The sequence below is a fragment of the Chenopodium album genome, chromosome 19 (assembly GCF_948465745.1).
Source record: "Chenopodium album chromosome 19, dcCheAlbu1.1, whole genome shotgun sequence".
Classification (NCBI taxonomy): domain Eukaryota; kingdom Viridiplantae; phylum Streptophyta; class Magnoliopsida; order Caryophyllales; family Amaranthaceae; genus Chenopodium; species Chenopodium album.
In genome coordinates, this window is record NC_137852.1 from 8406594 (window position 1) to 8422357 (window position 15764).

The 15764-nt window shown below is 31.8% G+C and overlaps 2 protein-coding genes across 2 annotated transcripts; one reads left to right on the top strand and one right to left on the bottom strand.

Annotated features, from left to right (window-relative positions):
* The first annotated feature begins 1927 nt into the window (after window positions 1–1927).
* On the top strand, window positions 1928–4378 carry LOC145594811 (uncharacterized). The gene is made up of 3 exons (XM_081651144.1): window positions 1928–2271; window positions 2808–2937; window positions 3412–4378. Exons 1-3 carry the CDS (start codon window positions 2136–2138, stop codon window positions 4139–4141), a joined length of 996 nt encoding a protein of 331 aa, XP_081507270.1. The 5' UTR covers window positions 1928–2135; the 3' UTR covers window positions 4142–4378.
* A 7740-nt stretch (window positions 4379–12118) lies between these two features.
* LOC145595854 (chlorophyll a-b binding protein, chloroplastic) lies at window positions 12119–15132 on the bottom strand. The gene is made up of 5 exons (XM_081652288.1): window positions 14972–15132; window positions 14382–14567; window positions 14009–14046; window positions 12532–13046; window positions 12119–12350 (listed from the first exon to the last, which is right to left on the bottom strand). The coding sequence occupies exons 1-5, from the start codon at window positions 15025–15027 to the stop codon at window positions 12333–12335; spliced, it is 813 nt and encodes a 270-aa protein (XP_081508414.1). The 5' UTR covers window positions 15028–15132; the 3' UTR covers window positions 12119–12332.
* Between the last annotated feature and the right edge of the window lie 632 nt (window positions 15133–15764).

Sequence of the window (15764 nt, forward strand, 5' to 3'; positions counted from 1 at the left end):
TTATATTATGAAACTAGATATTATGACAAATCTAATGATATATAATATAATAACATTTATTCATTTTTTAGAGGTGAAAAAATTAAGTCAACCATAGTATGTAAATAGTACAATTGTCAAACTGATGCATATAAAAAAAAAAATGGAAGGAGTATAAAATATTAATTCTGGCAATAACAATTTCATACATACGAAGTATAAGATAGCAGCAAGTGACAATATGACATTAGTCACATTACCAAAGATTTCAGGGAAATTGGTGTCATTGGTCGGTGCTTTATCTTAGGATGCCACGAACTTTGTGACCACGAGGAAGCTAGTCTGTTTACCCAAAAATAAATAAAAAGAAAAAAAAAAAAAAGCTTTTGAAGGTGCTTTGCAATCATCTTAAGATTAAGGATAGTAATGTAGGTTGAGGCACCTTGACGGTATAGGCAAGAACGCAAAGATTTTCTCTTTAGATTATTTTCATTTCAGTTCTTAATTTCCTTCTCTCATAATAAGTTCAGTTCAGTTCAATTATGTTCAGTCAATCGAATAGACCCTAATTCTAATTGAGGATAGGTTATTAAATTTTATAGGAAGAGTGTTATCAGTATAATATATATAAATTTGCTAAATGCTAATAGGTCACTTGCACTATTTGCAATATTTATGGAGCTCGTAATTTGTATGGGCCTTCACATTTACTGAACTGAGCTGAACTGAACTGAACTGAATGGAGCTGAACTGAACTGAACTGAACTAATTGGATCTGAACTGAACTGAACTCAGCTGAAATGAATATTTTATGAGAGAGGAAAATTAGGAGCAGAACTAAACTGAACTGATTGGAGCTGAACTGAACTGAATGGAGCTGAACTGAACTGAACTGAAATCAAGTAAATGTGAACAGACCCATTATGATACGTAAATCTGTACAAGAATGACAAGTGTCTATTTGTTATACGTTTATGCTCTAATTGAATGACAACATTTCAATCCATATTAAGCAAAGATATGTCATTATATTTGGAGAATTTCTTTTTAAAATAGTTGAGACAATTTGGAAAGGCTAAAATTATATATTGAGCATTGGATCACCACACCCTAGATAATAGAAAAAGAAATCAAACAAGACTAAACTATCCATTAGATAGGCTTACGGAGAGAGAGAGAGAGAGAGAGAGAGAGAGAGAGAGAGAGAGAGAGAGAGAGAGAGAGAGAGAGAGAGAGAGAGAGAGAGAGAGAGAGAGAGAGACTTTCTGATGCAGTGGCCTAAGAGGTCTCCTCGCATCCTCGAGGTGCAAGGTTCAATTCTCATTAGGAACAGATCATCTCCCCTTACCCCAGGCACATGCCCGGTTTTATGTGTAAGAACCTTTAATTAGGTCCATTCAACTTTACTGTGTAAAAAAAAAACTTGTATTTTTTTTTTTTGACAATAGCAAAATAGCAAACTCTAAAAATCACACATAATTAGAAGCAGTAAACCGGCATCTTCTAACAATGTCGTTTGCCCTTTGAACTTGGTCTCTCTATACTTGTATTACAGAGTATAAGACAATAATATTTAAAAGATATTTAAAAAAAAAAAAAATCGTTTAAAATAATTGACATGACTATTAATTACAGATAAATTAATAAAGTACATTAAGAAAATCATGATTTCCTCACCCTCAAGGCCCCAACCCCCTCTCCTCCCTCCTTCCTCCTTTTTATTGGGGCTTTCATCATAGTAAGAAAAGCAAATTACATGTGTTGCAATAGTTTGACTAGGTTAATCCCTACAAAATGAAAAAGGAGGGAAAAAAGGAATAAAATAATTAAAACAAACACCAATAATACACTTCAAATTCTTTATTTCTTTTTTCTAAAATAATAAAAACCAAAGTCATATTGAAGTCAAGACCACTGTTACATTTATAAAACCCAAAATCCAAACAAACCCTTAAACCTCACCAATTACCTCCTTTTCTCCCCTTTCTCTTACAAGCTCTATTTGTACACCTTCTCTCTCTAAAATCCTGAAAAAAAAAATCACTTTTTTCTCTTCAAATTTCAGAGCTTTTTCTGAAATCTTAAAATCCTCTGTTTTTTTCTCTGTTTTATTTACTCTGTTTTTTTTTGGGGCTTTTTCTGTTTTTTATTGGAAAATGGGAAGAGCACCTTGCTGTGACAAAGCAAATGTGAAAAGAGGGCCCTGGTCTCCTGAAGAAGACGCCACTTTGAAGAATTATCTTCATAAAAATGGCACTGGTGGTAACTGGATTTCTCTCCCTCAACGAGCTGGTAATTTTTATTTATCATAAATCGAAAATCCCACATTTTATTCTTTCCAAATTTTGATTTTTATTCTGAAAATTTTGATCTTTTTTTTTTATTTGATAAAATACACTGTTTCATTTCATTTCTCTCAGTCATACCCAGTAATTTTTTTGGGAAAATTTTGATTATTCCAACAAAGAATTGTTTTCTGATTTTACTTAAAGAAAAAAAAAAAAATCATATACCCATTTGATGATTATCATCATTCAATGTGAAAATGAAAAAAAAAGATCAAATCTTTGTTATTTTTTTTGATCAGATTGATATATACATATACCCAGTTGCATGTTCACTGTTTTTTTTTTTTTTTTTGCTGTTTTATCCATAATTTTGCCCTATTTTCTGGCATAAATTTCAAACCCATGCAATAATTTTTCAATTAATAGAGTAGATTAAACTAATTACTGTTTTTCATCAAAAAAAAAAAAAAAAAAAACTAATTACTGTGATTAATTAGCTAAAGTTTGAATTTTTATTTGTTGGTTTTACAATTTTGGTAGGTTTGAAGAGGTGTGGAAAGAGTTGCAGATTAAGGTGGTTAAATTATCTAAGGCCAGACATAAAACATGGAGCTTTCAGTGAAGAAGAAGATAACATCATAATCTCTCTTTTCTACAAAATGGGGAGCAGGCAAGTTCATTTTCTCCTTCATTAAAAAATCATTTCTTTACTTGTAAATTACTAAATTATTTTATATAATTATTGACTAATTGAATTTAAATATTGACTAATTGGTACCATCAAGTTGAATAATTTAACTTCAAGTCTGTGTTTTATATGGGTTAATTTAATAGAATAAATTTTATGACCCTCTAGCTGTTGTTTTCATATAAAGGTGACAACTTGTGTGGAATATCAAGTTTAAATTATAGTGATAAAATCTTTTGTGATCAAAGTTTTTTGTCTGTGTTATTGTTAGTAGTAGTATTTTACTCCTTTCAGTCCGTCCATCCATCCGTTCAAGTTTAGTTGTCACGTTATGTTCGTAATACAGTATCTTATCGAGTATGGACATGAATACGCGACTATTAGTTTCGGACAATCAACGGATAAGTACTTGTTTAATGATGAAAAATAATTGGTTAATTGTATGATTTTGGGTAGGTGGTCTGTGATAGCTGCCAATCTACCAGGAAGGACAGATAATGATGTGAAGAATCATTGGAATACTAAGCTTAAGAAGAAGCTTTTTGGTGGAAGCAACAACAGTATTAACAAGTTTAGCCCTTCTAATATCCCAAAAATTGATGTTCCTTTTACTTATAACAACAATATTTTTAACAATAATCACACCATTTTTCAAGCTCCTAAATCTTCTTCAACTCCTTCATCTTCACCTTCTCCTACACCTAGCTATGTTGATACTAATCATAGCTTTAATCATGATCATAATCATAATCGTAATCATAATCATAATCATAATCGTAATCATAATCATAATCATATGCATGTTCCAATGCCTAGCTTTTCAAATTTGTTGGCACAATGTAGCACAACTACTTCTCCTATGTCATTGCTGCCTAATTATGCCAATTTGTCGAATATGGATAACCCGTATAACCCGGTTCCTAGCCCGAATTACTCATCCGGTCAGTACCCGCTTCACCAATCAAGCTCCGCCCTCACGGTTCATGAGAATGTGGGCCCTCCAGAGGAAGGGTCTAGTGTATCCGGATCGTCGTCTGCTGTTTATGGATCAAGTTTGGAGGATGACCCGTTTTTCGCCGAGTTAGGGTTCGGGTTAATGCAAGAAGTGATGATGAACCCGAATTGTGGTTATGGTGATCAAGAAGATATTAAGCCTCAAGGACTTGGTCAAAGTGTGGCTAATTGATTATTATTATTCTGACTTATAGTAGAGATCAATTAGGCATCTTAATTAATTAAGTTTGCTTGTTTATTGTTAATTTATTACTACTAGTAGTATACTTTTGGTAATTTAGTAAATTAGCAAGTGTTATTAAACCTCCTCATTTGGTTGTTCATAGTAGGGGACAATGTAATGTGAATCTGATTGAAGTAATTAATTAACCAAAAAAACAAAAGGTTGATATTGTTATCAATTCCTCCATTTCTATCTTTTGATTTATTGCATTATTTAATTTATAAACTTTACTTGTTTATTGTTTGTAATATATATGAAGTATGTAATACATGCTACTCGATCATTCATGTGAGACGATCATATAAGATTAGTTCCGGTAGTTTTTTTTTTCCCAAGAATATCAACTTTTTTTTTTTTTGAATAGTCAGAATATCAACTTTTAAAAATGCAAAACGCCCCTTTTTTTATTTAATGCGAAATCGCATATAATTTAATACTAATATTTATTTTAAATAAAATTTACCACCAAGACAAAATGTGATTTCCACGCTTTATATTTCTTATTTTATTCATTTTACAAAATTAAAAAAAAAAAAAAAAGTGGGGTCTACAAGAATAGAGGTTTGTTTGAAAAACAGAAAGAGGAAGGAGGGGCATCAGCATGTCAGTTAAGAAAAATGGTCAAATGTCACGAAATGTGCATGGATGTTGAAGGTATGGCCAATTCAAAGGAGTTTTTATTTTTATTTTTATTTTTATTTTAGGGATCCCAAAAGCTGCCTTTTGATGCTCACTCATTCACTTATTATACTCACTCAGTATTCATAGTACACTACACTAGTATAGTAACGTACTCATAGTAGTCATGAGAGTATCATGGTCAAATGCTATTTTATTGTTTCTTCCACCCCCATGCACCTTGCATGACACTTCTACGACTATAACGCTCCTATTTCTCTATTGTAGATTTGTAGTCCATGGAAGACCTCTCTCGTGGGGCGGAGGAAATCCGCTTCATAGATGTGTGTATTGACCACCGCGTGATTTATGATTTAAATATGATTATATATAGTTGAACTTCGGGTTGGTGGGATATTTAACGGTGTTCATACGTTATACTCATTATTATCAATTACATATTATATAGTGTATTTCGTTGTCGTTCACATTAATACCACAAATAAGAGTTTATAAGAGAATGATTAATTGCCAAGGAGTAGTAGAAATTTGGTGGCTATGTGATTTTATGACTAGAAATATTGACTTTTAAAATTTTTAGTTAATTGATAGGTAATGTCGAGCAAAGATTGAGATAGGTGTTTCTTATCTTGGTTGTGGTTTTTGACTAATTCAATCCTCTTTTTGTCATTGAAAAGAATGCTTGCAAAAATTAATTGAACCAAAGTAGTAAAACTCAATAGGTTCGCTATCTTTACTAAAAGCAACAACCTAGTATTCATAAAAGTTCATCAAGAAGATCCAAGAACTTTGTCTATGTTATTCTTTCCAAGGGTCTTAAAAATTCTACCTCTAAATCAATAAATATCTTGATTGGCATGCTAATTGCAATTGTTACTCGATACTTCTATTCCACAAAAGTCTTCTCATATACTATAGGTTGGGCATATAAGCACCATGCACTAAAGAAAACAAATTACGGATCAGTACTTCGTAATGTAAATTGATACTTGTGATTAATGAAAGACATGCTATTTACTCATAACAAATGAAAATACATTAATGAAAATCATAAAACTTTACAAGATCGATCTAAACAATCATTGAAACAAAAATAAGCGAGTATAGTTTTTTTTTTTTGTATCCATGATCATAAACCAACAAGTTGTATATTATACACAACTAATTCTTCATGATCATATACACCAAAACACATCTCTATATTTGTTTATGTTCAAGCTTATTTATTAAACAACAATCGTTAATATATGTTTAACAAAGGATTGATCATCATTTTGATAGCAAAGTCTAAAATGAGTTTTAACCGAGGTTATACTCCAGCTATTCACCGTAAATTTAAGTTCATGCACAATTTCCTCCTTTAGGTAAAAGTACTAGGTGATTTCCAAATCACCCTAAATTTGTACACTTTATTATCATTTTCCCGTACTATATATTACCGTTTTATATATGTAAGTTAACGGGAAAATCCAAATAAATATGCTTCATTACTCGTATTAATATGCAAAGTATAATTTTCCTACATTAGTATTTAATTTGCCAAATATAGATTACAGTTGTCCTAAGGTTTGAATTCTAAATGACCACCGAAAAATTGAATAATCCTTGCATAAATACAAGAATTAATTGGAGTATAGATTACAAAATTTGAAATTTGTGATGTTGTTTATTTAAGTATTTGTTTTTCTAAATATGTCAAAATTTTCAACTGTAAAAATTAATTTATTTCATACGGTTAAAGTTTAATGGAGCGTGGTGGGAACAGCTTTGAACCGCAGGTAATTAATTTGGAATTTAGCTAATTAGAAAAGGTTCTATTATTGTACACCAATTGACTATAAATTTTTATAAGCCGTCAGCCTTAATTGAAATGGTTAACAACTTAACACATTTATATGGCGAATAGTGTTTATAGATGACTTTTTTGTACGGTAACTTTTAGTATAGTTTGGGGTAATTTGGGGATACCAGTAGAAAAGTAAAATAGGGCTTGTTTAGGAAAATTATTTTAATAATAATTATGAAAATTTCATGGTAACAAGGGGTTTTATTTTTTTTTTTTTTTTTTCTTCTATATTTTTTCTGGTAAGATAAAAAAAGCATTAAAATGCCTTCCTCATGAGGAGTAAATTCCATGGTATAAGGGTCTGTTCTCTTCAGATTATTTTCAGTTCAGTACAGTTCAGTCAATCAGAAAATAGGCCCTAAGTATTCACCATATAAAAATGAATTTTAAAGAACTCCTCGAATTGTTGTTGTAAAATAATAACATTATTTTACAAAAAAGAAATACTTTGTGGTTTTTTTTTTTTTTTTAAATTTTTTTTTTTACAAAAAGTAAAAAGATGATGTGTATTGCATTGAGTTTTCTATTTTTAGATGAAAGATGTTTATTGCATTTATTAATCACTTCCTTCCTAATTTTACATAATTCAACAGAAATATAATTAAACTTTGCTCATTATTGACCCAAATCGACGAGTCAAAATAAGCACCCAAAAAGAAAAATCAACATAAATTCATATTTTCAATGCTGAATATTTGAAGAAAGATGAGTGTATGTGTGACCTTACTAACACTTCAAAAAGAAAAAATAAAATGTAAATTAGCCAAAAACAATGAATTATTAATTGTGAAAATAGTATAATGCACCCGGGTGCACCATGCGCATGGTGCACCTGGAAAGAACATTAGGCTTATTCTAAAGAACATGAGAAAAAAAAAAAAGGAAGAACATACGAGTGTTTGAAAAAGAACATGCTAGTATTTGAAAAAGAACAAGCATAATAGTGTTCAACAAAAGAACATGTTTGTGTTTGACAAAGAACATAGCTTCCGAAAAGAACATTAGGCATATTTTAAAGAACATGGAATAAAAAGAACATGTTAGTGTTTGAAAAAGAACAAGCTAGTGTTTGAAAAATTAATCTTGCTTGGTTATCTTTCAGTTGGCTTCAATTCGTTACTATTCTTCTTTCTCCTCCAATTGTTGTTTTTTGAGCAACTTATACTTCATAGCTTAAATTAATTTTTTTTTTTTTTTAAAAAAACCCCCAAATTCATAAAATTAAACAATTTGATTTTAAAATTATTGACGAAAAACAATTTGCATGTACAAAATTTATACTTACATTTTACTTGAATCCACCATTTGTTCAAGTTTGAAGGTTGAATTGTTGAAATAAGTTCAATTTTTTTTCTTGAGTTTCACTTTGAAGATGAACAATTTTGCTATTTTGAATTTTTTTTGAAAAATAGAAAAAGATAGAGAGAAAAGTTCTAGAGAGAGAAAATGAGTATTTTGGAAATGAGTTTTACCCAAACAATAGAAGAAGTACTAGTATTACGAGATTGACAGCAAAGTGAGACCAATTTGAGACCTTCATTGAAATTCTTAGATGAAAACGATGGTGTAAAGGAGAGAGAAAATTGGCAGCAAGAAAGAGAGTGATAGGAAGGGAAGAGGAGTGAGAAATTGCAGGAGAAGAGAGTGTTGGATTTGTAGTTGCAAGAAAATAAAAACATGTTCATTTTTTACTCATGTTCTTATAAATATACTAAATGTTCTTTTGGGTGCACCATGCACATGGTGCACCCGGGTGCACCAACCACAAATTAAAAGATAATGAATTATTATTCCATTTGTTGACATACATCAACTTCTTATGATTTTTTAATTATTTGTAGCTAAGTACATTGATGGTAAAACTTGTATGTTTCCAAATAAAACATGCTCAGTTTATTTGGTATAAAACGAACTAAAAAATTACGTACTCGTACTCTCGTAGTTGTTATAATTTAAGGATTTTATCTGTCAAAAAAAAAAAATTTAAGGAGCAAGAAAAGGTTTCCTTAGAAAATTGTAGAAACTACAAAGGTTAAATGGATAAATGTACTAGTACTAGGATTCGTTTGTACAAGTTTGTTGCATTGTACATTATTGTAGGAGCCACTGTGTTTTTCAGTACTATTTGGCTGCTCCTGAGCATTGTGGAGGCTCTCACTTAAGGTGTGTTGTAAAGCTTTTAGTCCTAGCTAATATCATTTGTTCCTCATCATAAACCGAGGCGGAACATAAAAACACCCCTTCTCTAATACTCCGTACAATTTCATTCATTTTATGAATTGAACCGGGTTTATATTGTATTACTTCAATCTCAAATGAAATAAGTTAAACAATTATAACTATTAATTTCGTAAGTGTATGTGGGTTTCAAGTTTTCAACCATCGATGGTAAAAGATGTGCATTAAAAAAGGCGTAGCAGGCCAGCTGGTGCATGTGGTTAAATTTACTCATACTCCGTAGATGACAAAGCAATCACATAATACGTCTTTTCAATTTGTTCCTATTACATTGTCATTATAAGCATATGAATATTCCTTTATTAATAAGTCGCCTCAGTTGAAAGAGACTATTATTATTATAAGGTCACATTTTAAGAAAGGTGTACAATTCGTTCAATATAGCTGCATGAAACTTAAAGAACTGTATAATAATAGCCTACGGTGAATGCTAAAAGTAGGATGAATCGCCTAATTTGGAGAATTTTTGCAAGGTTTGAATTCTCATAACGATTCATTCCCTTTTGCTATAAATTGGAAAAAAGTGTGGAACTCCACCCCTATACTTGTATGCCTTTTCTAGTAAAAGTGCATTTTGTTGCCAATAAAATGGTGTACCTACAAACGTCTTACATCTAATAATGATCACTTTATTTGTTTAAAAACGATAGTCAAATTGGTCACACATACTATTTTTGTATTAAATTGTCACATCTTCTAAGCTCGAATTATAGAGAGAGAAATTGATCTTATAGTTAAAATCGAATTATATATAGAGAAAAAATGGATATTTGAGTGAAATTTTATCATATGTTTAGACATATATGAGATATTATGACACTAAAACATTTAGTATTTGTATGTATAGAGTATTAAAAAAACTGGTAATTACGATGAATTACATTAATTACTTTTGTCGAACATACATGTCACATACATTTATTTTGTTAAGCCGATCTGGTGAATAACTCAACTAAGGCTAATTTTGGCTCACATAGTCACAAGTGATGTCTTGCTCTGATCTTAGTAGGCTAGAACCAATATCCCAAATTTGGGGGGGGGGGGGGGGGGGGGGTTAGGGGGAGGGGTGGAGTTCTCCCCTATTGAGTCTCTAATTTGTCAGGGGTTAAGTCTATAATCACAAGAAACGAACAAATAGACAAATACGACCACCAAGCCATACTAGATGAATTACGCGTGCCATTTTTATCGTAAATAGATATATTCTATATAATCGAAAAGAATTTTGAAGTATGATTGAAATTGGACTTAAATTTCACTCTCCAAATACAATTTTTTTATATTTACACCTTAAAAAATTACAAGTCGGACTCAAACCGACCAGGCTTCCAAGGAAAGTGTAGGAAACACAAGTTTTGAACCTTTGCCTTTCGAATGAATGGAAGTTCATGATTTCATTAACTTTGACAAGCGGCAACTTCCTTTGATTATATCGAAGCTGTTGAATTTGTATGTATAGTCGTCTTATATTTGTGCACATCTAAAGTCAAATGTAGATACGACAACAACAAAACACGAGCGAGCTAATTGTATTATTGGGATAGCCAAAACGAACCTTCTTACGGTTAAATAAACCCTAGACTTTACCTAGCTACAAGCCTACAAGGCTTATCCATAATCCAACACAAATTATACACCCTTCTTGATTATATAAATAATAGAGGTGTTATATGAGCTGCCTAACTAATTTGGTTTAGGTTGATTGATACTCGTGTTATATTTGGGTGATTAGTCATTAGATTCATTTTAGTCGATTTTGGGTTTTAAGACAGTGTTTAGTCAAGCTTTTATAAGTATTTCTCAATTCAAGATATAGAAGCAAGGCCGGCCAAACAAGGGGATTTTCAAGAATCCCAAATTTATCTTACACTTTACGTCTAAACTGCTAGTTGGTTGCTCATTTGATTCGTGTTAGCTAGATTTGGTTTTGGTCAATTCAGATCACGTCAGGTGTGAGAATATTGACTTTTGATTACTAAATTATGAAAAGTCAATACAAATTTAACCAGTAAATCAAGATTAATCTGATTCAAATGGTCGTTAATACTATTAATTTAGTTTACTACTAGTGCTTGTTTAAACACCCCCTAAGCTCTAACCCTATAATAAAAAAACGGAGTACACTTTGAAGCCGCCCATGAATTGTCGTGTTCCTTATCTATTACTAAGAGACAATGATACGTTATTGTTGCTCAAATTATTTAGTTTGTGTATGTTGACCATGCTTTATATTCTTAGCCTTGGGTTGGACGTTGAACAAAATATTACAATTGGATGAACGTTTAAGAAAAGAACGAGTTCTTCAATGTCTCTTTTTGCACATCATATATTACGTTGTAAATTAAGTTATTGTAAAATTTTAATTAGTGGGGCTTTCTAATTGCTTTATTAAATACTATAATTATATTGCCGGCATGGTTCGAGTCAATGGATGTGTTAGTTTAATACACGAGTAATAATACTCTTAAGTAATTAATATGAATATTAATATGAATATCATAGATTTATAATTGAACTTTCTTGTTTGTTTATGCTTGTCCTACATATATGAAAAGTCCATTTTATTAAATTTCATGTTTTATGTTACTCATGCATTGACAAAATATCACTAATTGATATGGCATATTGGCATCTATTGATCAACTTGTACTGTTATTTTAATCATAGTTCACAATTTTGTCAAAAAAAAAAAAAAAAAAAATCATAGTTCACAATTAAGCCCATAATTCAACTTATCTAGTATTTGTACCACTTATTTAAAGGCATGATTTTGTTTTAGATGAAGAGGAGTGATTTGTCAAATCTCAATCAATACTAAAAATAATTAACAACAAATAATTTTAGTGGATATAAATATGTTAATTTTAAGCACTATGTAAAAGGTTTCATATAGATGTATACAGTACTTTGCAGTAGAGATCATCAGCCTTCATGGCTTAGAATACTATGATAATTTGTCACACTACTCATTCGTGCATCAAAAACCATTGACAAGGAGTCATAGACATTACCTCGTGTATAAGAGATTAACATTGATATAGATACATTCGACTGTACAATAGGCACGTTGTAAAAATGGAACAAAAAAGGAAAAAGTAGTTGCAACTTGGATTATGCATTAGTTCATGTACTTTATATCAAGCATACGGCACATTGACACTCACACTAATCACACCATTGATATCTGAAAATTGGAAGATATATGTGAGTAAAACTAAGATTAGATGATATAATTCATAGTTATGTACTAATTAAATCCAAGAGGTATTTGTACAAAGCTCCAACAATTTGTAGGTGCAAACTAAATAACCAACTTAAGATTTGCTGATTTGCTCTTACTTTCCGGCAATGACCCTTTTACCCCTTCCTCGTTCCTCCTAGAACAACCAACATCTCTTGCTTTTGCCCTTGCTCTCTTCACTTAGGGGTAAAAGCCTGAAATTAGATCAAGTGCATCAATTAGATTGAGTGTGATCAAACACATAAAGTGATTACGTGTATGACCTATCAATTAAGGAATTTAAGGACGGAGGAAGTAAATGTTAATAATGACTGAAAATTTTAATCCGCATTTTCCAATGTAAATAAATAAATAGACAAAATAAAAAATACTTACAGCAAAAATTGTGGCATGGCCAGGATCAGCAAGATGGGCAAAGAGGTTATCAATTGGGCCAGTCCCAGTGTAAATGTGTTGGAACCAAGCACCCATAACAGCCAACATAGCCAACCTACCATTCTTAATCTCCTTAGTCCTCAACTCCTTAACCTTTTGAGGCGAGCCCGAACCCCAACCCAATGGGTCAAACCAAAGCCCGCCGGGGTATCCAACATCGGTACCGGTGAGCTTGTTGTTGGGGAAGATTGGGTCAGTGTTGACACAACCGGGTTTGATAATGTCAGCCCATCTACGGCCCTCGGCCCAACCAATCAAAACCATTTCGATTACGAAAAGGGTGGTGGTGTCTGTGAAGTACTCTAGCTCTCCAGCAGTGTACCAAGAAGGTGTGTTTAGGATGCCAATTTTGGTTAGGAATTCTGGGATGAAAATTCCAGCTGCTCCTAACATAGCCCATCTACAATGTACTAGTTCTGATTGTACCATCCATTTCAATGTCTCTGGGTCAGAACCTGTTCAAATGTACACACTTTTTTTTGTCACAACAATTCATATTGTAACTTTTACTAAAATTTGAGCATACATTTTTATAGCATGGAATGTACAGGATATCATATTTACATATAATGTTATGAGTCCATTATAACATAGTAGATTTTTGGGGTCCATAACATAGAATGCACAGGATTACATATTTACATATATTATTGAAATTCCTAATAACAATGTTATGAGTCCATTATAAATTTTGGAAGTAACAAATTTTGACAAAACAAAGTTTAAACTTTATATGTCACTTGTGCAAAGATAACTTGTCAATTTGTTCCATTCCTAAATTTCCCACCTCATCACTAATAAAAACTCGGTGTTCAATTGTAATAAACGGGTAGCCTTAATGAGTTCTATTCCTCTCCTCATATAAAAATAACTACGGAGTATTAAAAACTTGGTACAACTCGTACAAGTTCACCAATATAGTACAAATAGCAAGCTACATGAGCTCGGCTTGGTTAAAAAAAATACATTGCTAGAATGAGTTCGATTCAAGGATTAAACTAGCTGATTTGCTAAGTTGGTGTTGCCTGAATCGAGCTACCCCAAGTTTTAAGTCGACTAGTTTCATTATCACCCCTAGTTTTACTTTTGTTCTTTGGAATTTTGGATAAATTCGATCATCTGATTTTAGTGAGGTATGAATCCAAAAAATGAACATTATCTCCTTTTTAAATAATTCAAAGTATTTTGTTATTACTGACAACTTTTATCATAATTAAATTATCAATCTTAATACAATCACCAAACATTAATATATTCTCTGAGTATGTATTGCTAATAATCCATAAGTTTTATGACTTTACGAATTATGAAACAAATTAAATAATTCCTTAAATACATGATTAGATTAAAAATGATCAGATTATGCTACTTGCCATCTAAAATAATGATGTAAGCTGTAGATCTGTATTGGACTTACCAAATCCAAGAGGATCAAAGCCAAAGTCTCCTGGAAGGCTGCAGTTTCAGGAAAATATTAAAACAGAATTAGCCACCCAAGTAGATATAATTGTTGTAATACTTAAAGATTAGATTTATTCATTTGCGCAAAATTAAAGCTAAGAACTAATACGCGATCTGTAAAATTACAAATCTACCCTCACTTAAAACCCTTTTTAGAAAAAAAATCACTAGTCATAAAATATAAAATCAATCGTGGACTTCAACCATCAGCTTACGAGACTAAAACAAAAGCGATCTTATGTGAAATTACAATTTTACCCTCACATAAATGTTACGGAAAAAAAGGTTCGGGTGAAGGGTGAGGGGTAAAGAGGGAAATAAGTATAGACCTGCCATCAAGCCATGGAGGAGGGGTGCTGCCAGGGAACCAAATAGGCCTATCTGGGTCAGCTGCTGCAGCTGATACACTGAAGGATTTTGATGAAAGAGGAGCCCTGAATTTGGTCTCTCTCAACTTCTTTCCTCCTAGGAATGATGCTCTTGTTGCTCCCAATACATTTCCTTTCTTCTGTGCACTGTTTCATCATTTTGTGACAAACTAATTTAGTCACTTAAACATGTCACTTAAGTATATTTGTACAACATATCATATGAAAAGAAATTCTTTCTAATCATAATAAAAGGGTTTCCAAAGGTTGATCACACATTTTTGCCCATCAAAACAATAGCAGAATTACAAGATGACATAGTCTATGTTGGAAATCAAGTGTCACATGCTGTAATTACTTGTGTGACCGTAATTTAGTGCTTGTTTGGTTGACATGGTAATTAGTTGATCATATAAAGTCGTATTTCATGGAAAGTCATAAAACTATGTTATGATAAACAATGCTCTACAATTATAATGTGTAAAACAAATATATTAAGCTTAGAAGTAAATAAATTAATAAAATGGAAGAAGAATGTGGAGAGAACATGCCTGGGAGAAGAAGCACAAACAGCTGTTGTGGCTGAAGAAGCACACACAGAAGCCATAACTTTTATTTTTGTGTAATTTTTGCCTCTATGATTTTGGGTGAATAATATTACAAAATGGGCTTTTTGATGCTTCAAAAATTAGCTTAATATTACCAAGTGGCCTGGGCTTATCTTGAAAGATAGATAAGTTTGATTTCCAATTGGTTGTTGGCTGCCATGTGGCATATAAAATCTTATGTTTTGTGTTTTGGTTAGAATAATCAGTAACTTGTGGCTCTCTTTCATTTATATGCATGCCTGGTACTAATATCTTTATGTCTGTCCCACTCTTAATTTGTATGCTTCTCCAGTTCTCCTCACCTATGTTAAATCATCCAAGTGAATTGTTGCATTTGTAAGGAAAAATTGCCAGGCTGACGATGTATCAAGAGTCGTAATAGGTAAATGATGTAAATGAGATTCAATCTTTAGAGCCGAATACCACTCAAGCTGTTAATCTTAGCTCTAATTATCCGGTTAGTCTTGTACACAAACACAATAAACGTGTATACACATTTGTGGTTTCCGAAGCAAAAGTAGTTACCAAAAAACAATTTCGCTAAAAACAATGTGTTGAGTACTACTTAAAATCTTATGGCCAACAATGATACTCATGTCAATATGGATTTTATTAAATATCGCTAAAAACTCATCCCCTCCCCATAACACAGTAACATTCACCAGAATAAGCTATAGGAACCTTCAAGTAGCAAAATTTATTGTCCTAAATGTAGAACAATTATATGGAAAAACAA